This window comes from Callithrix jacchus, chromosome 6 (assembly GCF_049354715.1).
Source record: "Callithrix jacchus isolate 240 chromosome 6, calJac240_pri, whole genome shotgun sequence".
In the NCBI taxonomy this organism is placed as follows: Eukaryota; Metazoa; Chordata; class Mammalia; order Primates; family Cebidae; genus Callithrix; species Callithrix jacchus.
Window position 1 is genome coordinate 123,447,789 of NC_133507.1, and position 24,911 is coordinate 123,472,699.

The 24,911-nt window shown below is 39.3% G+C and overlaps 1 protein-coding gene and 2 non-coding genes across 15 annotated transcripts in view; all 3 read left to right on the plus strand.

The window, feature by feature from the left end:
- NOP58 (NOP58 ribonucleoprotein) overlaps positions 1-24,911 on the plus strand; it is a 65,896-nt gene that overhangs the window by 12,319 nt on the left and 28,666 nt on the right. For 7 of the 13 annotated variants that reach the window (XM_078328213.1, XM_078328210.1, XM_054257798.2 and 4 more), the window contains 11 exons: positions 6,162-6,283; positions 7,747-7,883; positions 10,864-10,928; positions 12,776-12,910; positions 13,846-13,991; positions 14,479-14,605; positions 17,270-17,433; positions 19,306-19,440; positions 19,763-19,824; positions 21,863-21,996; positions 22,913-23,156. In XM_078328213.1, coding sequence (XP_078184339.1) covers positions 6,176-6,283; positions 7,747-7,883; positions 10,864-10,928; positions 12,776-12,910; positions 13,846-13,991; positions 14,479-14,605; positions 17,270-17,433; positions 19,306-19,440; positions 19,763-19,824; positions 21,863-21,996; positions 22,913-23,121 — 1,422 coding nt within the window. In that variant the 5' untranslated portion in view covers positions 6,162-6,175 and the 3' untranslated portion in view covers positions 23,122-23,156. Of the gene's footprint in view, positions 1-6,161; positions 6,284-7,746; positions 7,884-10,863; positions 10,929-12,775; positions 12,911-13,845; positions 13,992-14,478; positions 14,606-17,269; positions 17,434-19,305; positions 19,441-19,762; positions 19,825-21,862; positions 21,997-22,912; positions 23,157-23,892; positions 24,033-24,416; positions 24,692-24,911 lie in introns of those variants that run through there. The other 6 variants (XM_078328214.1, XM_078328216.1, XM_078328215.1 and 3 more) reach the window with 2 other exon arrangements.
- LOC118155158 (small nucleolar RNA SNORD11B) lies at positions 14,050-14,134 on the plus strand. The gene has a single exon (XR_004745378.1). It is a non-coding gene; the product is annotated as a small nucleolar RNA SNORD11B (small nucleolar RNA).
- On the plus strand, positions 14,754-14,837 carry LOC118155157 (small nucleolar RNA SNORD11). The gene has a single exon (XR_004745377.1). It is a non-coding gene; the product is annotated as a small nucleolar RNA SNORD11 (small nucleolar RNA).

Genomic DNA, 24,911 nt, shown 5'->3' on the forward strand with positions numbered 1-24,911 from the left:
CTTATTAAGAGAGCAGAATCCTTTCCTAGGAGTTCATTTCTCACTGCCTGTTATAAGGCGGTTTTCTTTCTTTCTTTTTTTTTTTTTTTAAATAAAGATGGGGTTTCACTTTGTTGGTCAGGCTGGTCTTGAACTCCCGACCTCAGGTGATCTGCCCACCTTGGCCTCCAAAGTGCTTGGATTACAGGCGCGAGCCACTATGCCCGGCCTATAAGGCAGTTTTGACAGGATAGAATCACAACCTAAAGGCTGTAGATATCACAGTGTACATTTTAAACCTTATAGCCTTGGAATTTGATGAGATCAGGCGCTGTGGCTAACACCTGTAATCCCAATATTTTGGAATCTGAGGTAGGAGTTTGAGATCAGCCTGGGCAATATAGTGAGAGTCCCTCTCTCCCTCTTTTTTTTTTTTTTTGAGATGGAGTCTTGCTCTGCACCCAGGATGGAGTGCAGTGGCACCATCTCAGCTCACTGCAACCTCTACTTTCTGGGTTCAAGTGACTCTCCTTCAGCCTCCTGGGTAGCTGGGATTACAGGTGTATACCGCCATGCCTGGCTTATTTTTGCATTTTTAGTAGAGCTCGGGTTTCACATTGCTGGCCAGGCTAGCCTCAAACTCTTGACCTTGTGATCCACCCACCTTGGTCTCCCAAAGTGCTAGGATTACAGGCATAAGCCACTGCGCCCAGTTTTTTTTGTTGTTGTTTTTGTTGGGAGATAGAGTCTTGCTTTGTGACCCAGGCTCAAGTGCAGTGACACAGTCTTGGCTCACTGAATTCTCCTCCTGGATTCAAGCAATCATCCTAGGCTGCTGGGTTCGGCCTCCCAAATAGGTGGGATTACAGGTGGTGCCACCATGTCCGGTTAATTATTGTATTTTTGAGTAGAGATGGGATTTCATCTCTTGGCCAGGCTGGTCTCGAACTCCTGATCTCAGGTGATCTACCATGCCCGGCCATCAATTTCTTTTTGGGAGGGGGAGGGGAGGGGTGGAACAGTCTCATTCTATTGCCCAAGCTGGAGTGCAGTGGCACAATCTTGGCTCACTGCAACCTCAGCCTCCCAAGTAGCTGGAACTATAGGCATGTGCCACCGTGCCCAGCTTTTTTTTTTTTTTTTTTTTTTTTTTAAGAGTTGGTGTTTCACTATGTTGGCCAGGCTGGTCTCAAACTCCTGACCTTGTGATCCACCTGCCTCAGCCTCCCAAAGTGCTGGGATTACAGGCGTGAGCTACCACACCCAGCCAATTTAAAAGAAAAAATAGTCTGTTGGGGTGTGACATTGAATTTGTATTGGTCTCAGACATTCGTATATGCTATTTGCATGAAGAGGTTTATTTTTATTGTTGATTGTGTTTTCAACTTGCAAGTCTTAAAAGTCGTCATGAGAAAATTTGGAGCCAGCCTACATTTGGATGAAGTTGGAAGAATACTATGAGATGCTAAGAAATGGATAGTAGAGGAGCTAGAGGAAAGATTCAGTTTCCCTTATCCCTGCAACCATCCCTATTATATCATCCTTTAAAATATATATATTATGTACAGTAATTAACAAAGTTTTTATAAAGGGAAGGTGTTAATAAATGTTAGAATGCATATAGAGTGGATTTTTTTTGTTTGTTTGTTTTTGAGACAGAGTCTCAGTCCCAGGCTGGAGTGCCCGGCTAATTTTTTGTATTTTTAGTAGAGACAGGGTTTCTCCATGCCTGCTCTGGCTGATCTTGAACTCCCAACCTCAGTAATCTGCCTACCTCGGCCTCCCAAAATGCTGAGGTTACAGGTGTGAGCCACTGCACCCGGCCCTGACACGTGTACTCTTTTAAGATACAAATTTTGGGAAAACGATCCAAGATGGCCAATCGCTAACATCCCGGGATTGCAGCTCTCAGGGAAGGCACGGAGAACTAGAGGACGCCACACTTTCAGACAAAGTCTGGTCGCTCACGGAGCAGAAGATCCCCCAGTGGTGGAAACACACGAGTCGCCAGCGCAACTCTCGTGGTCGGCGCAGCGGTTCCGCCAGCACCTGGACGCGGCAGCACTCGGCGCAGAGTAAACAGGACCGGTTCCCCTTCTGACCGAGGTTTGGAGCCCCGGGAAGGCAGAGTCGCCTACTACCGACACAAGAAGGAAGCCCGACAGGAGAATCCTGGGCAGAAAAGCACCATCAGTTTTAATGCCGCTGCTCTGGCCCTGGGAACTAACAACCTGGACGTCCACTCAAGAGACCTAATCTGAAAGTTGGTAATTTCAAAGATGACAGGAGGATAAATTTACAATGACGGGAAGAAACCAGCGTAAAAAAGCTGAGAATACTCAAAGTCAGAACGCCTCTCCCTCTAAAGATGATCACAGTTCCACATCAAAAATGGAACAAGGCTTGATGGAGAACGAGCGCCTCCTGATGACAGAATCACTCTTCAAGGAATGGATAATAACAAACTTCGGTGAGTTAAAAGAACATGTTGTAGCCCAACATAAAGAAACTAGGAACTTTGAAAAAAGGTTTGATGAAATCCTATTGAGAATAGACAACTTAGAGAGGAGTATGAGTGAATTAATGGAACTGAAGAATACAATACAGGAACTCCGAGAAGTATGCACAGGTTTAAACACTCGAATTGTTCAAGCAGAAGAATGGATATCAGAGGTCAAAGTCCAACTTAATGAAATAAAACGTGAAGAAAAGACTAGAGAAAAAAGGATAAAAAGGAATGAGCAAAGTCTCCAAGAAATGTGGGACTATGTGAAAAGACCAAATTTACGTTTGATAGGTGTACCTGAATGCGACGGAGAGAATGAATCCAAGCTGGAAAATACCCTTCAGGATATTATTCAGGAAAATTTTCCTAAACTAGCAAAGCAGGTCAACATTCAACCCCAGGTAATATCGAGAACACCACAAAGATATTCCTCAAGAAGGGCAACCCCAAGGCACATAATCGTTAGATTCACCAGGGTTGAAACGAAGGAGAGGATACTAAGGGCAGCCAGAGAGAGAGGTCAGGTTACCCACAAAGGCAAGCCTATCAGACTTACAGCAGATCTCTCAGCAGAAACTCTACAGGCCAGAAGAGAGTGTGGGCCAATATTCAACATCCTCAAAGAACAGAACCTTCAGCCCAGAATTTCATATCCAGCCAAACTAAGCTTCACAACTGAAGGAAAAATAAAATCTTTTATGAACAAGCAAGAACTCAGAGATTTTATTACCACCAGGCCTGCTTTACAAGAGCTTCTGAAAGAAGCATTACACACAGAAAGAAACAACCAGTATTAGCCTTTCTAAAAATACACCAAAAAGTAAAGAGCACCAACATAAAGAAGAATTTACACCAACAAATGGATAAAACAGCCAGTCAACATCAAATGGCAGTAACCCTAAATTTAAATTGACTGAATTCCCAATCAAAAGACACAGCCAAAACCCAACGGCATGTTACATCCAGACCTGTTTCACATGCAAGGATACACAAAGACTCAAAGGGATGGAGAAAGATTTACCAACCAAATGGAGAGCAAAAATAAATAATAAATAAATAAAAAGCAGGAGTTGCAATTCTTGTATCGGAGAAAATAGATTTTAAAGCAACAAAGATATAGTGGTAAAAGGATCAATGCAACAACAAGAGCTAACGATCCTAACACCCAGATAGGAGACTTAGATTCAATGAGACAGAAAATTAATAAGGATATCAAGGACTCGAACTCAGATCCAGAACAAGTAAACTTAATAAATATTTATAGAGCTCTCCACTTCAAATCCACAAAATATACATTCTTGTCAATACCACATCACACCCACCCATTAGTTTAAATGAAACATTGATTGGCCATTATTAATACCCAATTTTTTTCAAAATAAAGCAATATTTCCATTTACTCTCCCTCTTTCTCTTCCTCTTTCTTCCTCTCCTTTACTTATTTTTTTTTTTTCTTTCCTTCTCTCAAAAAAAAAAAGAAATCAACTTGTAAACCTCTAGATCCAGGTCGGCAATGTCTCTTTCATTGCTTGATTTCCTTTCTTCCCTTCCCTCCCTCCCTCCCTCCCCGCTTCCTCCCTTCCTTCCTTCATCCCTTCCTTCCACCCTACCGTCCTTATTCCCTTCCTTCCTGCCTTCCTCCCCCCCAAAAAAAAAAAAAAAAGATACAAATTTTAATCCCATGACAGTGCATGCAAAAATATATATATACACACACACATACGCACACACACAAATTTTAAATAACACTGGGTTAAAAGTAGATATAAAAGATTGACAACTAGAAACAAAGTTGAATAAATTTTTAAAAATTGTTAGAATTTTAAAACTTGTAAGAAAAAGATGAAGACTCTTATTAGAAATGTAGATTATGGCCGAGCGTGTTGGCTTACGCCTGTAATCTCAGCACTTTGGGTGGCTAAGGCGGGTGGATCACGAGGTCAAAAGATCAAGACCATCCTGGCCAACATGGTGAAACCCTGTCTCTACTAAAAATACAAAAAATTAACTGGGCATGGTGGCGCACGCGTGTGGTCCCAGCTACTTGGGAGGCTGAGGCAGGAGAATCACTTGAACCCGGGAGGCAGAGGTTGCAGTGAGCGAGGCTCTGTCTCAAAAAAAGAAGGAAGGAGGGGAGGGAGGGATTTTGAAGGAATCTTGGATAAAATTCAGTAGGTTAGTACCCAGCAAAAGCTGCTGGAATGTTAGCTAGGTGTAGACACCCCTGAAAGACCGGATGTGGTGGCCACATGCTAGCTTCTTAAAGTGTAGACACCTCTAAAGACTATGTGGTGGCCAGTTGCTTTTTGTCTTCACCTTTCCAGTTAACAGATGGAGTAGACTTGTAATTCAAATGGATATGCAGTCAAGAGGGAAGAGCAAGTACCTGGCTTATTAAGCACAAACTGCCTGACCTTAGAAATTATTGATAGACCTTCCTTTCTTTCTTTTTTTCTTTTTTGAGACGGAGTTTCACCCTTGTCACCCAGTCTGGAGTGCAATGGCATGATCTCAGCTCTGTGCAATCTCTGCCTCCTAGGTTCAAGCGATTCTTCTGCCTCAGCCTCCCAAGTAGCTAGGATTGTAGACATGAGCCACCAGCTCCAGCTAATTTTTGTATTTTTAGTAGAGATAAGGTTTTGCCATGTTAGCCAGGCTGGTCTCAAACTCCTGATCTTAAGTTATCCACTGGCCTCAGCCTCCCGAAGTGCTGGGATTACAGGCATGAGCACCAAGCCTGGCCCAAGCATACTTTTTTTTTTTTTTTGAGACAAGATCTCAATCCTGTCACCTGGGCTGCTAGAGTAGTGGCGTGATCACGACTCACTGCAGCCTTGTACTTCCTGGGCTCAGGTGATTCTCCTAGATCAGCCTCCCAAGTAGCCAGACTAAAGCCACGTGCAACCACGCCTAGCTAATTTTTGTATTTTTAGTAGGGAGAGGGTTTCACCATGTTGCCCAGGCTGGTGGTGCATGCCACCATGCCTGGGTAACCTAAGCATACTTTTACTTCAATCAAATTCAGATAAATATCAAAAGAGGTGTTCACGTGGGTACAGAAAATGGAAGTATAGGTCTAAAAAAGGTTAAGAATTACAAAGTAGCTGATTTAGAACTTGCCAGAAATACCAGCAGTCTCAAAATAGAATAGGTAGCCTTTGCTACTAAGTTTTACATTGCTAGAGGTATACAAGCAGAAATAAAAGCAAAGATAAGGCCTCCACTCAAAACATGCTTATGTTGTGGCAGAACTTTGAAAATGATTAAACTCATTTTTACTAGTTTTGTGATTCTCGGGTATTTCAGGCCAGTCTATCTAAAATGACAAAGGAAAGTGAATCTTTCTTTCCAAAAAGATTGTTTCTTTTTGTTTTCTTTGTTTCTAAGATTTCATGATTCTCTCTTGAGTTCATGAGAAGATTGTTTTGACAGGGAAAGAAACTCGACCTGATTTAACCCCTGGCTCTGTAGCATAAATGAGGGTGGGAAGATTCAATGAAATTGTGAAACATGTAACTTATAAAACATTTATCTTTTCATTTCAGAAGTAACATTAAATTCAGGACCTTTGAAAGGCCTATTTTATTTTTTTAAGTATCAAATAGGACAGGCTCTCAAAATTAAAAATTTGAGAGTTAATGCTTTTGTTTTGTTTTGTTTTGTTTTTCCTGAAAAGCATTCACAGCTCTGATGGAGGGCAAAATCAATAAGCAGCTCAAGAAAGTTCTTAAGAAAATAGTAAAAGAAGCCCATGAACCGTTGGCAGTGGCTGATGCTAAACTAGGAGGGGTCATAAAGGTAAAGTCATAATTTTTTTTTTGTCATGCCTGCTAGTCAAATCTCACAGCATACCAACTATAAAGCCTAGCCTTTGTAATAAGTTGCTTGTTATAAGTTCTCAATACTTGATCTTTTTTCTGTAAGCTACATGATTTCCCCTAATATCAGCTCAACTTAGGAAATATTTATTATAGAAGATCTAGAAGAACAATAAATGGTAAAAATTGGTTCTAACAAATCTGCTACCCATATATCATGCCTAGTGTTCTATGTATATCGTCTAGCCACATTTTTTTTTTTTCAATAAAAATGGGGTCCTTATATTTTTAAAAAATGTATTTATTAGAAAACTTTAGTAGAGGTGTATTGCTAGAGATAAAATGTGAGAGTGGAAAGAAGGAAAATAGCCTCCCAAATACAGAAAAAGAACAATTCAAAAGCCCGGCCTGGAGTGCAGTGATTGCAGTCTCACAGCTCACCACAGACTTGATCACTGTGGTTCTCAAGCAACCCACTGTCTTCAGCCTCTCTAGTAGAGGGTACAACAGGCATATGCCACCGTGCCCAGCTAATTTTTTATTTTATTTTATTTTAGACAGAGTCTTGTTCTGTTGCCCAGGCTGGAGTGCAGTACCACAATCTCCTCTCACTTTAACCTCTCCCTCCCAGGTTTAAGCGATTCCCCTGCCTTAGCCTTCTGACTAGCTAGGATTACAGATGCCTGCCACCATGCTCAGCTAATTTTTTGTTAGAGATGGGGTTTCACTCCATTGGCCAGACTGGTCTTGAACTCCTGGCCTCAAGCAATCCACCATCGGCCTCCCAGAGTGCTGGGATTACATGTGTGAGCCACCATGCCCATCCTGTAATTTTAAAAAGAAGTTAAATAACAGGTAGTAAAAGATCTTAAACCAACAAACAAGGAAACTATTTGGTCAAATTATATTAATCTTTTTATAGCTTTTAATTTATATAGCCAGGCTACCTTCTGGTAGCTTGTGTCAGTTTTTACTTCCACCAGTGATACACTCAAGTATTTTACAAATACACTAGAAATTAGACTTTTTGTCCAACTGAGAAATGCATATATTTAAACCAGCGCTACTTTAATATTCAAGGAGTAATTTTAGGCTGTGTGCTGTGGCTTCTGCCGTAATCCTAGCACTTTGGGAGGCTGAGGCGGAGAATGAGGTCAGGAGTTGGAGATCATCTGAGCCAACATTGGTGAAATCCCATCCCTACTAAAAATCTAAAAATTAGCCAGGCATGGTGGTTCATATCTGTAATCCCAGCTACTCAGGAGGCTGAGGCAATAGAATTGCTTGAACCTGGGAGGCAAAAGTTGCGGTGAGCCAAGATCGCACCACTACACTCCAGCCTGGTTGACAGAGTGAGACTTCGTCTCAAAAAAAAAAAAAAGATAATAATTTCAGGAAAGTTTGCTTTTGCTTTACTTAATACATATGTTCTTCTTGTTGTAGGAAAAGCTGAATCTCAGTTGTATCCATAGTCCCGTCGTTAATGAACTTATGAGAGGAATTCGTTCACAAATGGATGGATTAATTCCTGGCGTAGAACCACGTGAAATGGCAGCTATGTGTCTTGGATTGGCTCACAGGTGAGAATTACTGGAAAATAAAGTCAGTTTATTTTTGTTTGATAAGCAATTAACATAGCTCTGTTGTAAGAATGTTACAAAGGCTCTTGTAAGCTTCATCAGAACCTTATGAACAAGATTCTAGTAATATCCTCATTTACAGATTAAACTGATCCCCAGGGTCAATAAAGCTTGTAAGTGGTAAAGCCAGGATTTGAACGCTGGCAGTCTTGCTCCATTGTCTGGATTCTTAAAACGTCAAAATGTCATCAAAGGAATTCCCTACTCCCCTGAACTTGGATTCCCTGTTTCTTGGGCTTTCCCACTTTTCTTTTATCTCTGCTAAGTCATGCCATTCCTCCATCCACTTAATATTTCCCCAGATTCTCTCATCAACTGTGGTCTTAACGTTTTATGTGTGTGTTTTTTGTTTTACTCTGATTTTTAAAGAGATTTTAGAGTGAGGCAAAGAGGGATTAGGTACAGTGGCTTACACCTGTAATCCCAACTTTTTCTCTTTCTCTCTCTTTTTTTTAATGAGACAGGGTCTCACTGTTGCCCAGACTGAAGCGCAGCGATGCAATCTCGGCTCACTGCAGCCTCTGCCTCTGAGGCTCGAGCAATTCTCTTGCCTCAGCCACATGAGTAGCTAGGATTACAGGCGTGCACCACTACTGCCAGGCTAATTTTTGTATTTTCAGTAGAGACAGGGTTTCACCATGTTGGCCAGGCTGGTCTTGAACTTGTGACCTCAAGTGAGCCACAGGCCAGCCTCTATTTTTTTTTTGAAATAGGGTGTTACTCTGTCGCCCAGGCTGGGGTGCAGTGGTACAATCTCTGCTCACTACAACCTTTATATCCTGGACTCAAACAATGCTACCTCAGCCTCCCAAGTAGGTGGGACTACAGGTGCACACTGCACCATCCCTGGCTGATTTTTTTTAACTTTTTGTAAAGATGAGGTTTTGCTATGCTGCCAAGGCTAGAACTCCCAGGCTCAAGTGATCCACCTGCCTTGGCATCCCAAAGTGCAAGGACTACAGGTGTGAGTCACTATTTTTAATTGCGCATTAACCCTACCATATTTAACTAGAAATCCCTTAGAATAGGCGTTACTGCTGTGTGGTGATCCATCTGTTCATGAAAAAGTGTAACACTCTGGAATAGGGTTTTGAAGAAAATGATGGGTAGTTACTCAAAACCTATGCAACATTGTAATCAGAGCACTATCAAATACTGTTCCTACTAAAATGGTTACAGTTCAAAAGACATCTTGAGTTCATGTAAAAGAAACACTAAACAAAGGTCTGTTTTAAAATTAAAAGGTGGGCATAGATTGAAAGGGTTGAAGCTGCTAAGTTAGGGATAAGAGCAAAAACTCACAAAGGTCAGGGAGAGCTTTGTAATCATTTCTAAGAGGGAGCAAATAGTGAAACTGAGTCAAAAATCCAAACGTGGGTAAATCTGTGTGTAGCAGTGGTTCATTATCGAGGGCAATCAGATGCGCCCTGGCAGGGCATTTGGCAATGCCCACAGACATTTTTGGTTATTACAGGTGGGGGTAGGGTGGGGTCTGCCACGAACATCTAATGGATGAAAGTTAGGGATACTGCTAAAGGTCCTATAATACACAGGGCAGCCACTACTGCAAGGAATTAGAAGACCTAAAATGTTAGTTGTGCTGAGATGAAGAAACATTTATATGCAGACAATGTTGTTCCTCTACAGCTTTCTATTTTCATATGTTAAGAGTGCTGTAAAGTTCTTAACTAGTAGTGTAAATAATTAATGTTGTGAAATATTGCATGAACCAATATGGTGGTTGGTTGGTTTTTTTTTGTTTGTTTGTTTTTTTTGTGTGTGTGAGAGATGGGGTCTTGCTCTGTTGCCCAGTCTGGAGTGCAGTGGCATGTGATAACAGCTCACTGCAACCTCTGCCTCCCAGGTTCAAGCGAGTCTTGTGCCTTGGTTTCCTTGGTAGCTGAGATTCAGGCAAGGCATGCCCTGCCACACCTGGCTAATGTTTGTAGTTTTAATAGAGATGGGTTTTCACCATGTTGGCCAGGTCCCAAAGTGCAGGAATTACAGGCATGAGCCACCACGCCCACTCTAATATAACTTTTGTATTACCCAGTTTATCCTATTTGTCATTCATACGTAAACTCATTTATGTTACAGAAATACAGGTTGTAGCTGGGCGTGGTGGCTCACGCCTGTAATCCCAGCACTTTGGGAGGCCGAGGCGGGTGGATCACGAGGTCAAGAGATCGAGACCATCCTGGTCAACATGGTTTAACCCCGTCTCTACTAAAAATACAAAAATTAGCTGGGCTTGGTGGTGTGTTCCTGTAATCCCAGCTACTCAGGAGGCTGAGGCAGGAGAATTGCCTGAACCCAGGAGGTGGAGGTTGCGGTGAGCTGAGATCACGCCATTGCACTCCAGCCTGGGTAACAAGAGCGAAACTCCATCCCAAAAAAAAAAAAAAAAAAAAAGAAATACAGGTTGTAGCAGTATATATGGATATATATTTTTTAATACGTACTTTCTGATCTTGCATGATACATTTCTACTTGGCTGATTTTTCTTCTTAGAAAAACAAATTATAAGGCTGGGCACTATGGCTCACACCTGTAGTCACAGCACTTTGGGAGGCTGAGGACAGCCAGTCACCTGAGGTCAGGAGTTTGAGACCAGCCTGACCAACATGGTTAAACGCTGTCTCTACTAAAAATACAAAAATTAGCCAGGCATGGTGGTGAGCACCTGTAATCTCAGCTACTCAGGAAGCTGAGGCAGGAGAATCACTTGAATCTGGGAGTTGGAGGTTGCAATGAGCTGAGATTATGCCACTGCACTCCATCCTGGTCAACAGAGTGAGACTCTGTCTAAAAAGAAAAACCAGTTATAGCTTTGAGAGGGATTTGAATAAAAAAAACTTTAAGGTCTTAAGTGCTTTCCCTAGCTGCTATCTTACTAATTTACTTTCCCCTTTCTCCCCAGCCTGTCTCGATATAGATTGAAATTTAGCGCTGATAAAGTAGACACAATGATTGTTCAGGCAATTTGTAAGTATAGTTCATGCAAAGTCTGATTTGTTGTTCTGTCCTTCATGTGTTTTATACTATTGAAACTACCTTTTATGATCTATCTGTTGAGAAAGAAAAAGGAGGCCAGGCACAGTGGCTCACTCCTTTAATCCCAGCACTTAGGGAGTCCAAGGTGGGCAAATCACCTGAGGTCAGCAGTTCGAGACCAGCCTGGCTAACATTGCCAAACCCCATGTCTGCTGAAAGTACAAGAAAATTATCTAGGCTTTCTGGTACACACCTGTAGTCCCAGTTACTCAGGAGGCTGAGTCAGTAGAATCACTTGAACCCAGAAGGCGGAGGTTGTAGTGAGCCGACATTGTTTCACTGCACTCCTGGGCAACAGAGCAAGAATGCATCTCAAAAAAAAAAAAAAAAAGGGAAGGAGAAAGAAGATCACCTAAAACTTATACTAAATAAATAAATTTGAAAATGCAGAATAAAAGAAACTGCCAATAATTTGGCTATTTGGAGATTATGTGAATCACAGAATTAACATTACATAAATTAATTCATTTGCATTTTTTCATGAAAATGTTAAAAACATTAAGTGGAATCTGTGTAGTTGTGTATTCTGCTATGTCATTTAAATGATTTTTTTGAAAGCTTGAAATCTTTTTTTTTTATTTTTTATTATTATTTTTTTTAAAGACAAGGTTTCACCATGTTGGCCAGGCTGGTCTGGAACTCCTGGCCTCAGGTGATCCGCCTGCCTTGGCCTCCCAAAGTGCTGGGATTACAGGCATGAGCCACCACGCCCGGCCTGAAATCTTTTTTTTTTTTTAAAGACAGTGTTTTGCTCTTGTTGCTCAGGCTGGAGTGCAATGGCGTGATTCTTCTGCCTTGGCCTCCCCGGTGGCTGGGATTACAGGATTTTTTTCATGTTGGTCAGGCTGGTCTTGAACTCCAGGCCTCAGGTTGTCCACCTGCCTACTTGAGATTTATACCCAAAAGAATTAAAAACAGGAACTCAGACTTCATTGTACCCCTATGTCCATAAAAATGTTACTTACAAAACCAAATAATGGAAACCCAAATACCTTTTAACAGATGAATGGATAAACTGCATTGTGTATACAGCTTGAATGTCCCTAATCTGAAATTTAAAATGCTCCAAAATCTAGAACTTTTTGTGCTACCACATAAAGCCAAAAGTGTAAAACTCCACACCTGACCACATGTGACAGATGGTCAAAACTTTGTTTCATGCACAAAATTATTTAAAATATTGCATAAAATTACCTTCAGGGTTTTGTATGTAAGGTGTATGTGAAATGTAGATTTCCTATTTAGACTTGAAGTCCAAACTTAAAGATATCTCCTATGTGTTTGCAAATATTCCAAAATACTTCTGGTCACAAGCATTTTGGATAACATGCACCCAGCCTGTACACACAGTGGAATATCAGTCAGCCTTAAGGAGAAATGAAATTCTGATACTTACTTCAATTTGATCAACCTTGAAAACATGCTAAGTGAAATAGTCACAAAATACTGCATGATTCTGCTTATATGAAGTACCTAGAATAGGTGATTTTATTGAGACAGAAGTATAGAGATAGCTAGAGGTTGGGCAAGGTGAGAATGAGTAGTTTACTGTTTAATGGATACAGAATTTTTGGTTTGTCATGATAAAATTGCTCTGGAAATAGATTGTGGTAATGGTTGCATAACATTGTAAATGTACTTAGTGCTACTGAATTGTACACTTGAAAATGGTTGAAGTGTTAAATTTTATGTGTATTTTAACCACAATAAATCTCTTAAGTTCCTATGGTTTTTTCTTATTTGTTTGTTTTGTTTTGTTTTTTCATTTTAATCTACAGCCTTATTAGATGACTTGGATAAAGAACTAAACAACTACATTATGCGATGTAGAGAATGGTATGGCTGGCATTTCCCTGAATTAGGAAAAATTATTTCAGATAATTTGACATACTGCAAGTGTTTACAGAAAGTTGGTGAGTAATTTGTCCTTTAAGTCATTGAAAGTAAATGAATTTGGCCAGGCATGCTGGCTTACGCCTATAATCCTAACACTTTGGGAGGCTGAGGTGGGAGGCTCACAGGGTCAGGAGTTTGAGACCAGCCTAGCCAACATGGTGAAACCTCGTCTCTACTAAAAATACAAAAATTAGCTGGGTGTGGTAGGGTGGGCACTTGTAACCCCAGCTACTCCGGACGCTGAGGCAGGAGAATCGCTTGAACCCAGGAGGTGGAGGTTGCAGTGAGCCAAGATCGTGCCATTGCACTCCAGTCTGGGTAACAACAGCGAAACTCCATCTCAAAAAAAAAAAAGTAAATGAATTTGATTGCATCCTAAAACATGAGTTACAGCATTTTCTTAAGCAGGATTCCCAGGGTTTTTGCAATTTCCATGTATTTGGGAAGTGTAGCAATTTAGTGTCTTAAATTTAAGAAACAAAATGAATTTTAACTTAGATTTTGATGGCCTGTAATATGACATTAGTACCTGATACTAAATAGCCATATTGCTGTCTGTACTGTTAACATACAGAGGAACTTGATTGTTGATAAGTAATGGCTTACTTGGCTTACTAATTACTGGCCTCAGCTTCAGTATAAAGTCTGTGACATTATTAGTCCTGTCTTTTTAAATTTTAGCCACTTATTTTCTGAAATGAGTTTTGTGGCATCTTTATTTAGTTTTTACTCTGATTATTTTTTGGAGGAAGGTGGTGGGGAGAAATTTTATCTCTAAACTCAAACCGTTAAAAGAGGAAAAACTATTATACTAGGTCAAACTTCTTCATTTTTTTTGTTTTGTTTAGGCATCCTTTTCATTGGCTTTCTACTTTTTCTTTTGACTATTTGCTGGATTTTATCTAATTTGTTGAAGAGTGATTCTCCCTCATCCTCTGCAAACATTCCATAGGCGATAGGAAGAACTATGCCTCTGCCAAACTTTCTGAGTTCCTACCAGAAGAAGTTGAAGCAGAAGTGAAAGCAGCTGCGGAGATATCAATGGGAACAGAGGTTTCAGAAGAAGATATTTGCAATATTCTGCATCTTTGCACCCAGGTAAATTTTACTCCTAAAGAATCTAGTTGTGGTACTACCACCTCTATAATAATTTTTCTGATGGCAATGATGATTTTTACACTTATTTCACCTGATAACATAAATATGAAGGTGTTCAGTCACTACCTCATCTGATGCCATCATGATTTGTATACTTAAAAAGGGGAAATACGTACTAAAAGAAAGTAGTTTATAATCATCATCTGAATAATTAACAAAAAATCCATTAAGATGGCAGAGAAGTATTGCTTAGAATCTTTTATGACTAAGATTTTCAGGCAGTATACTAAGTGGTTTATATATATTATATAACGAAGTCCTTACAACAGCCATTTTATAGAAAACCGGTGTTAGGCATAGTTGATGTAGCAAGGGTTGTGTAGCTGCTCTTTAATATTGAGGGCTCCAGTGTGTTCGACATAGGACTTTTATACTGTTTTTACTGATTTTTATACTGTTTTGTGACTTAATTTATTCCTTATACTAGGTGATTGAAATCTCTGAATATCGAACCCAGCTCTATGAATATCTACAAAATCGAATGATGGCCATTGCACCCAATGTTACAGTCATGGTTGGGGAATTAGTTGGAGCACGGCTTATTGCTCATGCAGGTGATGGTTTTAATGTTATTTGTAAACGTGAGTGTTTGAAGTATTTTCTGGTTAGGATTTTGTTTACATCTTTAAACCATAGCTATTAAAAGAAATTCTGAGTAATAAGAAAAAAGTAGATGGTATGTAGGAGATGAATAAGGGCCAAGTGTTCAGTGATGATTTTTATTTGTTTGCCTGATTTCTTTTTGGATAATGAAGGCATCTTTAGTCACTACCTCTTCTGAGACACTTGGGGTTTATTGTTAGCAGTTTATTAAGGTTAATTAGAATAATCAGATGAATGTAGGAGGCTAAAACAGTTAACATTTTCATAAGACATAGATTTAAATATAGTTTTAAGAAATCACTATAGAGGATAAATACCCTTGATTATCTTAGTTTCACTATTGAGTGTGTGGTTGTAATTAATATGACTTTAAAAATATTTTCAGCAACCGATTTATAATAAAGCTTTGTATACATGTATGGCAATATTATAAGGATGACAGGCTCTAATTAAAATGCTATCAGTGTTTAAAATGGCATAACTCTTTTTTTGTTTTTTTGGGTTTTTTTTGGCATGGAGTTTTACTCTGTTGCACTGGCTGGAGTGCTGTGGCACAGTCTCTGCTCACTGCAACCTCTGCCTCCCGGGTTCAAGCAATTCCCCTGCCTCAGCCTCCCAAGTTGCTGGGGTTACAGGCGCCCACCACCATGCCTGGCTAATTTTTGTATTTTTAGTTGAGATGGGGTTTCACTGTGTTGGCCAAGCTGGTCTCAAACTTTTGACCTCAGGTGATCCACCTGCCTCGGCCTTGCAAAGTGCTGGATAAATTACAGGCAGGAGCCACTGCGTGCAGTCTGGCATAATTTCTTTAGCTGCATCATTAATCAGAGGTTTCATTCAAGTGCCTGCAGCTGTAAGATCAGATGATTTCATTTTCTTCACCTGTTTTCATGCATACAGCTAAAGTTGTAGCACTAATCGATGGCAGGGGTTAATAGAAGTATGTATTTGTTGGCTGGGCACCGTGGCTCACACCTGTAATCCCAGTACTTTGGGAGGCCGAGGTGGGTGGATCACCTGAGGTTGGGAATTTGAGACAAGCCTGGCCAACATGTCTCTTACTAATAGCACAAAAATTAGCCGGCCATAGGGGCATTCACCTGTAATCCCAACTACTCAGGAGGCTGAGGCAGGAGAATCTCTTGAACCCAGGAGGCGGAGGTTGCACTGAGCCAAAATTGTGCCATTGCACTCCAGTCTGGGTGACAAGAGTAAAACTCCATCTCAAAAAAAGAAGTATGTATTTGTTGCACTTTAAAAAATATGTCTCATGGTAAAGTTTGTAGCATTAATGGTGAGTGTGCTTTCTGACAGGAAATATTCTATACAACATTTCCAGCTAAGCAGTATGTTGATAACTCACTAGTACAGTAGTCCCCAGCTATCCATGAGGATATATTCTGAGCCCCCCCACCCCCACCCATGGATGTTTGAAACAGAGGATAGTAGTGAACTCTGTGCTGTATATGCTGTTTTTTCCTAAACACACATACGTATGATAAAGTTTAATTTATAAGTTAGATACAGTAGGACATCAACAACAGTAATAATAAAACAATTATGACAATATCCCAGTGTCACTATTTTTCTGCATTGGTTACATGAACATAAGCACTGCAATATTGCACTGTGGAGAGGGCTAGGAAAGTGACTAATGGGTAGATAGGGATAATTCATATTCTCCCTATCTGAATATGGGGACTGAGTGCGGTGGCAAGAGATTTGAAACTTTGGAACTGTTTATTTCTGGAATTTCCTTTTTAATATTTTCAGACTGCAGTTGACCACAGTTAATTGAAACCACAGATAGGGAACTATTAGTATACTTCTAGGAATATATTTTCTTAATCCACAGCTGAATCAACAGAAGTAAATAAGTTGTGAATTTATTATAGGGTTATGCTACCGAGATGTCCTAATAAATGTGTTTGTTTGTAGGCTTTTTCATATCTTTTTGTTTGTTTGTTTTTGAGACGGAGTTTCGCTCTTGTTACCCAGGCTAGAGTGCAATGGCACAATCTTGGCTCACCCCCGCCTCAGCCTCCCGAGTGGCTGGGACTACAGGCGTGCACCACCGTGCCCAGCTAATTTTTGTATTTTTAGTAGAGATGGGGTTTCACCATGTCGACCAGGATGGTCTTGATCTCTTGACCTTGTGATCCACCCGCCTCGGCCTCCCAAAGTGCTGGGATTATAGGCATGAGCCACCGTGCCTGGCCAGGCTTTTTCATATCTAAAGCAATAGAATATTTAATACAATCTCAGAAAATAGGGGCCAGATTAGTGTTCTCGTGTGTGACATATTTGTGTTACTCCTGTAGTATACTAATGGAATATAGAATAGTACTACCATCTCTGGGGTGAATAGAAACATTGAACTAAAAAGCTTAACCTTCAGTTTGCCCTAGGCATTCATCACAAACCTGCTTGTACTGATGAAGGAATTAGAAACGAAACATCAGGCTTTTTAGGGAATTCTGGCTTAAAGAATTCTGTATTATATGTGATTTTTATTTTATTATGGTGGGCATAATAATTCTATAGGTCTTTTGTTTTAGTACATGGAACATTCAGATGTTTGGAAGTGCATTCTTTGTAACTTTCTTCTTTTGTAGGTTCTCTTTTGAATTTGGCCAAGCATGCAGCTTCTACAGTTCAAATTCTTGGAGCAGAAAAGGCACTTTTCAGAGCCCTCAAATCTAGACGGGATACCCCTAAGTATGGTCTCATTTATCATGCTTCACTCGTCGGCCAGACAAGTCCCAAGCACAAAGGAAAGGTGTGTTACATGGTTTTGTTTTTTGAGGTTGGACTTTTTTATTATATAACCACTTTTCTCTATAGTGCATATTAAATCTTCGTATAATCTCTTTCTTGTTAAATAGAGAAAGGTGAGTTATGTAAAAAGCATTTTGTGGTGGGGTACGGTGGCTCACGTTTGTAATCCCAACATTGGGGAGGCTGCGGTGGGTGGATCACCTGAGGTCAGGAGTTTGAGACCAGCCTGACCAACATGGAGAAACCCCATCTCTACTAAAAATAGAAAAATTATCCAGGCATGGTTGTGGGCGCCTATAGTCCCAGCTCCTCGGGAGGCTGAGGCAGGTCACTTGAGATCAGGAGTTGGGCCAGCCTGACCAACAGCTGAAGCCTGGGACTATAGGCACGTGCCACCATGCTCAGCTGTTTTTTGTATTTTTAGTAGAGATGGGGTTTCACCATGTTCACCAGCTCCTGGCTTCATGGTCCACCGCCTTGGCCTCCAAAGTGCTGGGATTACAAGTGTGAGCCACCGTGCCTGGCCTAAATTTGTAATAGCCTTATGAGATATACGTATCTCTGTTTTACTGATGGTGAAACTGAGGCTTAGACAAGTTAAGTACTTTCAGTCTTTTTGAATGATGTGTAGTTTAACAGAACTAAACTGAAATTTGATAAAATCTAGAGTAGAATGGTAGAGGTAATAAAGGGTTCAATAAAATAAACTTAAGAAAAAGAACCACACATATTTAAGATTATTATGGGTTAAAGATGCACTTGTTCTGAATGATCTCAAGGCACAGAACTAATGTCACTGAGTAGAAACTAAAGTTTAAAAATGTTAAAAAAAAGCCAGGCATGGTGGCTTATGCCTATAAATCCCAGCACTTTGAGGGGCCGAGATGGGTGGATCACAAGGTCAAGAGATCGAGACCATCCTGGTCAACATGGTGAAAACCCATCTCTACTAAAAATACAAAAATTAGCTGGGCATGGTGGTGCATGCCTGTAGTCCCAGCCACTCGAGAGGCTGAGGCAGGAGAATTGGTTGAACCCAGGAGACCGAGGTTGCGGTGAGCCGAGATCGCGCCATTGCACTCCAGCCTGGGTAACAAGAGCGAAACTTGGTCTCAAAAAAATAAAATAAAAATGTTTAAAAAAAAAAAAAAGGCCAGGCATAGTGGCACATGCCTGTAATCCAAGCTCTTTGGGAGGTCAGGGAGGCGGATCACAAGGACAGAGTTTGAGACCAGCCTGGACAACGTGGTGAAACTCCATCTCTACTAAAAATACAAAACTCAGCCAGGCATGGTGGCACATGCCTGTAATCCCGGCTGCTCATGCCTGTAATCCAAGCTCTTTGGGAGGTCAGGGAGGCGGATCACAAGGACAGAGTTTGAGACCAGCCTGGACAACGTGGTGAAACTCCATCTCTACTAAAAATACAAAACTCAGCCAGGCATGGTGGCACATGCCTGTAATCCCGGCTCCTCGGGAGGCTGAGTCAGGGAAAATAGCTTGAACTGGGGAAGTAGAGGTCATAGTGAGCCCAGATCATGCCATTACACTCTAGCCTGGGTGACAGAGCAAGACTTAGTCTCAAAAAAAAAAAAAATAAAATAAAAAAATAAAAAAAAAAGGTTTGAGCTATTATTTTACATGAATTGCTATAAAATCTTTTCAACCACAGAAGTGTTAGTGCTGATGTATGGCCATTAGGTTGTGACAAAGGTTGAAATATGATGGGTGATTTAATTTTATGATTCGTAATACTTTGATAACTCCTTGTTTGAAAACATTCTAGAATAAATGATAATGTGATTTGCTCAAACTGTTGTTGAGGACTTTACATCTGAACGTGGAATGTAGTTCTTCATGGTTTTTCTATTAGATTTCTCGAATGCTGGCAGCCAAAACTGTTTTGGCTATCCGTTATGATGCTTTCGGTGAGGATTCCAGTTCTGCGATGGGAGTTGAGAACAGAGCCAAATTAGAGGCCAGGTTGAGAACTTTGGAAGATAGAGGGGTAAGAACCACATTATCCATATTGCAGAAGTATTGCCTGTCAGAAGTTAATATGAGTAGATTTATGGAATTCGTCTGCTAAACATTTTATGATACATATTAGTATGTCTAAAGTATTCTTATTGTGCCTACTGTTAACAGTTGCTCTTATTTACTAAGAATTGATGTATGCAACAGCGTTTGCCATTAGATGTGCCATTTAAAATAAAATGAAAAACAGCAGAAGTTGCAGTTTGCTGGCCTACTGATTGACTAGACTGTATAGTATATTATAAAGAGATTAGGCTTAGAATTGTATTTGTAATTTTTCTTTTTCTTCTTAGATAAGAAAAATAAGTGGAACAGGAAAGGCATTAGCAAAAACAGAAAAATATGAACACAAAAGGTGAGTACATTTAAGAGAGGATGGGGTGAATAGTTTTTTTTAAATGTTAATTATTGACAGCAGTTTTTATTCTGAACTTCACCTTGACGTGCCCCTAGGTTTTTCAAATTTATTTGACAAAAATTGTGTATATTTATTGTGTACATGTCACTTTTGGAAAACATTGGCATTGAGGAATGATTAAATCAATCACATTGACATGCATTGTCTTAACATTTTTTGTAGTGAGAGTACCTTAAAATCTACTTAGCAGTTTTCAACAATATAACACATTGTTGTTAACTTTAGTTACCATGTTGTACACCCCTTTTTTTCTTGCCATTTAGTTTTCCATATTCACTTCTAGTTTTCATTGATAGTAAATTTTTAAATCTAAAGTTTCTCTATAGTATGTTCTTTATCAAAAAGTTCATTCAGAGTTAATCCCTGAAGAAACCTATTTTGTAAAAAGTATAAAGATGGAAAACATGTCTAAAAATGTCTGAGGCATGACAAAATACTCAAACTTAACTATCAAATTAACGAAATATTTGTATGTGGGGGGTATTCGGGTTAAATTTATTTGAGGTAATGCTCAATGCTGGTGAGGTTGCAATGATGGAAGTAAAATGGTATAGCTATTCTGGGAAGCCATTTCACAGTATCTATGTATCAAGATTCTTCAAAATGTTCCTAGTCATTGGCCCAATAAATTATACTTTTAGGACTCATAATCCTTCAAGAATGTTAATAGTAAAATCTTACGCTATTAGTGGATGAAGAGGGTAATGTATAGTAACGTTTACCATTTATAAACACATATTTAAATATAATTACTTTACTATTTTCTGGAAAGAAACCAAATGTGTTTCTGTGGGCATTCACATTTTCTTTTTTTTTTTCTGAATTTTCCAGGCTTTCTGCAATGGACATACATACTACAATATTTACAGTCTGTAATTTGTTGTCTTTAGTTGATAAACATGGGGGGTTTTTTGTTTTTGTTTTGGGGGAGATGGAGTCTCACTCTGTTGCCCAGACTACAATGTAATGGTGCGATCTTGGCTCACCACAACCTCTGCCTTCTGGGTTCAAGTGATTATCCTGCCTCAGCCTCCCAAGTAGCTGAGACTATAGGCACGTGCCACCACGTCCAGCTAACTTTTTGTATTTTTAGTAGAAACAGTTTTTTTTTTTCCCCCACCACAATTAATCAGAACACAAGTAGAAGTAGAAACAATTTCATTATGTTAGCCAGGATGGTCTTGATCTCCTGACCTCGTGATCCACCTGCCTCAGCCTCCCAAGGTGCTGGGATTACAGGTGTGAGCCACCATGCCAGCCTTGTTTCTTAAATTATGAATGTCTTTAACCTATAAAAATTAAAGTAATACAGTTTCCAAGTCTGCTTAAGAAACAACATTTTTTAGCTTGTTTCGAACAAATTTTTTTAACGTTCCTATGCAGTTAATGCTTTTTACTTTAAAAATGCACTTGAAGCATCAGTTTACATTTTAGGCACTCATTCCAGTATTTTCTTTCTGCTTACATTAGAACAAAAGCAAATGTTGGGTTCTCAGAAATCTTTTCCATGTGTATGTATCTGTATTGTTTTCTTCTCTTGTGATCTTACAATGAAGACTTCTATACTAACCTTGGTTTCGATTTTTTGTTCTGCCTTTTTTCATTTAATTTTGTAGTGTTCTGAAAATTGGATTGGTTCAGTTTTCACTTTCTAGTTAGTTGTAAAGACATTTTCTCCTTTCGTTTCCCCCATGCTGATTGAGTGTTTTCCTGTACCATAGTAACTACATTGATTACTAAATCAGAATTCATTTAGCTCACCACTTCTCTTGAATGTGATTGACCTACTTGAAAAATACTAATACCTTTACCTTTTGGGAACTATTAGTCTTCATAAACTACCCCAAAGCCACTAAAATGAAACAACATTGTGTGCTTATGTAAGTATAATCTAATGGCATTTTCTTTATCTCTTGAGAATTATTTCAGTTACAGATACTTGTAGAGATTTTCTAAAACTTTTTGGGTCTTTCAGTGAAGTGAAGACTTATGATCCTTCTGGTGACTCCACACTTCCAACTTGTTCTAAAAAACGCAAAATAGAACAGGTAAATAAAGAGGATGATATTCCTGAAAAGAAAGCGAAGAAAGGCAAGATTAAAGTTAAAGGTTAGTTTGAATTTTTTTTTAACACAATATATACTCATTTCTTAAGAACTATGGACTTAGTGAGTCTTAGAAGAACATGCCATTGCACTTTATTATAAAACTACTAGTTGAATGCTGACGGTGTTTAATAATGCCATTATGTTCTCTGGGAATAGTTAGGATATTGTTAAATTTACCGGACTTCACAGAGGAAATGTGAGAAGCGTAGTCAAACATACCAGTACTTCAGTTTCTACTACATGAACTATTTTGAGAATTAAGAGAAAAAAACCAATGTGTTTTCTAAATTGGTTGTTGAAAATTTTTTGTTTTATATAAAGTTAAGAATGAATATAGAATTGATGGAACAGTGGTTTTCTTCATTGTTTTTGTTATATGGAGCGGACTAGAAGGAATACATACTGGTAGCCTGCTCTCATAGTTACAGTATCTAATAGGTGCTCACCAGTTAACTAGGCTGTCTTGTGAAGTTGATAAGCAGGTGCCCCATTAAAAGTCAAACGTGTCGGGTTTTTTTGTTTGTTTGTTTTTAATTTTTCATCTGTCCCTTCTCATAACCAAGAAAGACAAACCTGTGTTTATTGAACACATACTAGCAAGTCTTGCAAAAGAGTAAATTATTAACAGAATGATCACTTTAACTTAGTTTCTAAATAGCTTAGTGATCAAAAGTGTTTGATTTGCAAATGTGGATAGTATACTTCATAGAGAAAACTATTTATTTAGCTCTTAGGCTTCTTTTTATTGAAAAGTAAGGATATTCCTAAACCCATTAGTAGCATTTGAGGCACCAAACCCTGTCTTTGTAGCCTCAATTGTGTATCTAATAAGCTTTTACAATTTATCTGTCAATTTTCCATCCCACATCCCCTCCCCTCATTTTTGTTGTTGTTGTTGTTTGTTTGTTTTGAGGCAGTTTCCTCTGTCGACAGCCTGGAGTGTAGTGGCATGATCTTGGCTCACTGCAACCTTCGCCTCCTGGGTTCAAGTGATTCTCCTGCCTCAGCCTCTCGAGTAGCTGGGATTACAGGCACACACCACCATGCCTGGTTACTTTTTGTGTTCTTAGAAGAGATGAGGTTTCACCATGTTGGCAAGGCTGGTCTCAAACTCTTGACCTTGTGATCCGCCTACCTCAGCCTCCCAAAGTGCTGAGATTACAGGTGTGAGCCACTGCACCCAGCTGGTAATTGAATTTCTTTTTTCTTTTTTTTTTTTTGAGATGGAGTCTTACTCTGTCGCCCAGGTTGACGTGCAGTGGTGCCGCCTCAGCTCACTGCAACCTCCTCCTCCCAGGTTCAGGCAGTTCTCCTGCCTCAGCCTCCCAAGTAGTTGGGATTACAGGCATGAGCCACCATGGCTGGCTGGTCATGAATTTCTAATGATAGCTATGTGTTGAGTCCTTATTGTAATGTGTGCTAAGCATTATACTTAGTATTTTGTGTGTATCATCTCTTTAAATCTCAGTAAGATTCTAATGAGATAAGACATTCTTAAATGTTATAGATGAGGATATAGAGTTTTACCAGGGGTAAATAAAATTATTCAGGACTGCAGCAGGTAGAATAAACCCAGGCCGCCTTCAGAGTGCAAGCTCTTAACCATTTCTAATATAATTGACTCTCTTCCCAAAAATGATAAGGGGATCAGATGACCTTTGTTTTAATCCTGATTTTTATACAAGACTTCATGGTTGTGAGAAAATTGCTCTGAGGTCTGTCTGTATCATTTGTTAAAGTTAGTGGTAGGAGGACCTTCCCAATTATAAAATAAACAATATAAACATTGAATAGTTGATGAGAATGACGGACAAAAACAAAAACTAGGACTCAAACGTTTTTGGAAGGGGTGAGATCTGATACAGTGTTAATATGCCTTTACATTTACCCTATTCAGTTGAAGAAGAGGAAGAAGAAGAAGAAGTGGTAGAAGAAGAAGAAACATCTGTGAAGAAGAAGAAGAAAAAGGGTAAAAAGAAGCACATTAAGGAAGAACCACTTTCTGAGGAAGAACCATGTACCAGCACAACAATTCCTGTATGTTTGTTTATAATTATCAGTACTCTCTTGGCATGGGGAGGTCCTCCATATTTTACTATCCTCTGTATCAGAAATGAGCAGGCATTTTAAAAAATGGATTGCATTGATGGGTAGGTAAAAGTAAAATGGCTTTGTTGTATTTGTGTAATAAAAAGCCATTTCCCAAATCTAGACTTTATTACCAAAAATTGAGTTTGCATTGAGGGGAAAAGATTTGCTGAAGCTTACTTTTATAGGTGAGGTTTTTATATCTTGTGTTTTAATCTTTTCCCTGAATTTGTTTTCAAGGGAAACAGATTGATTTTGCATTTTATAAAGAAAAGTGATTACTCACCCATACAATTACAGCTCTTTGAAAGCATTCTTGTTGGCTATTTTCAGAGTCCAGAGAAAAAGAAGAAAAAGAAAAAAAAGAGAGATAATGAGGACTAACAAAGGAATTACAGTTATATCACCTGGATACATCATGCTTAAGATTCCATTGGGAGCATACCAGGGATGCTCTCTAACATAATCAAGGCAAGGTTCAGTGAAACAAAGTGATTTATCATCTGTAACTTCAAACCTTTTTGTGTCTTGACATCAACTCTGTTAACCTTATGTCATCATTTCTTAGAGTCTTTGATAATACAAATAAAATTTTCTTTGTATTTTAAGACAATTTTGTGATCTCTTTATATCTTGGATAGAGAATCTTTGGCTCTTTCTATAGTTGACATCTGATGATTATATTGTTTTGATAAATATAACTGAAAAGTGAGAGTTGTTAATGGACAATTTGAAACTTAATCTTTTGGAAGGCAGTGACTAAGTGGACTAATTCAAGAACCCCAGTCTAATGTGTTTTTCTTGCCTTTTTGAATTACTTTATTTTCT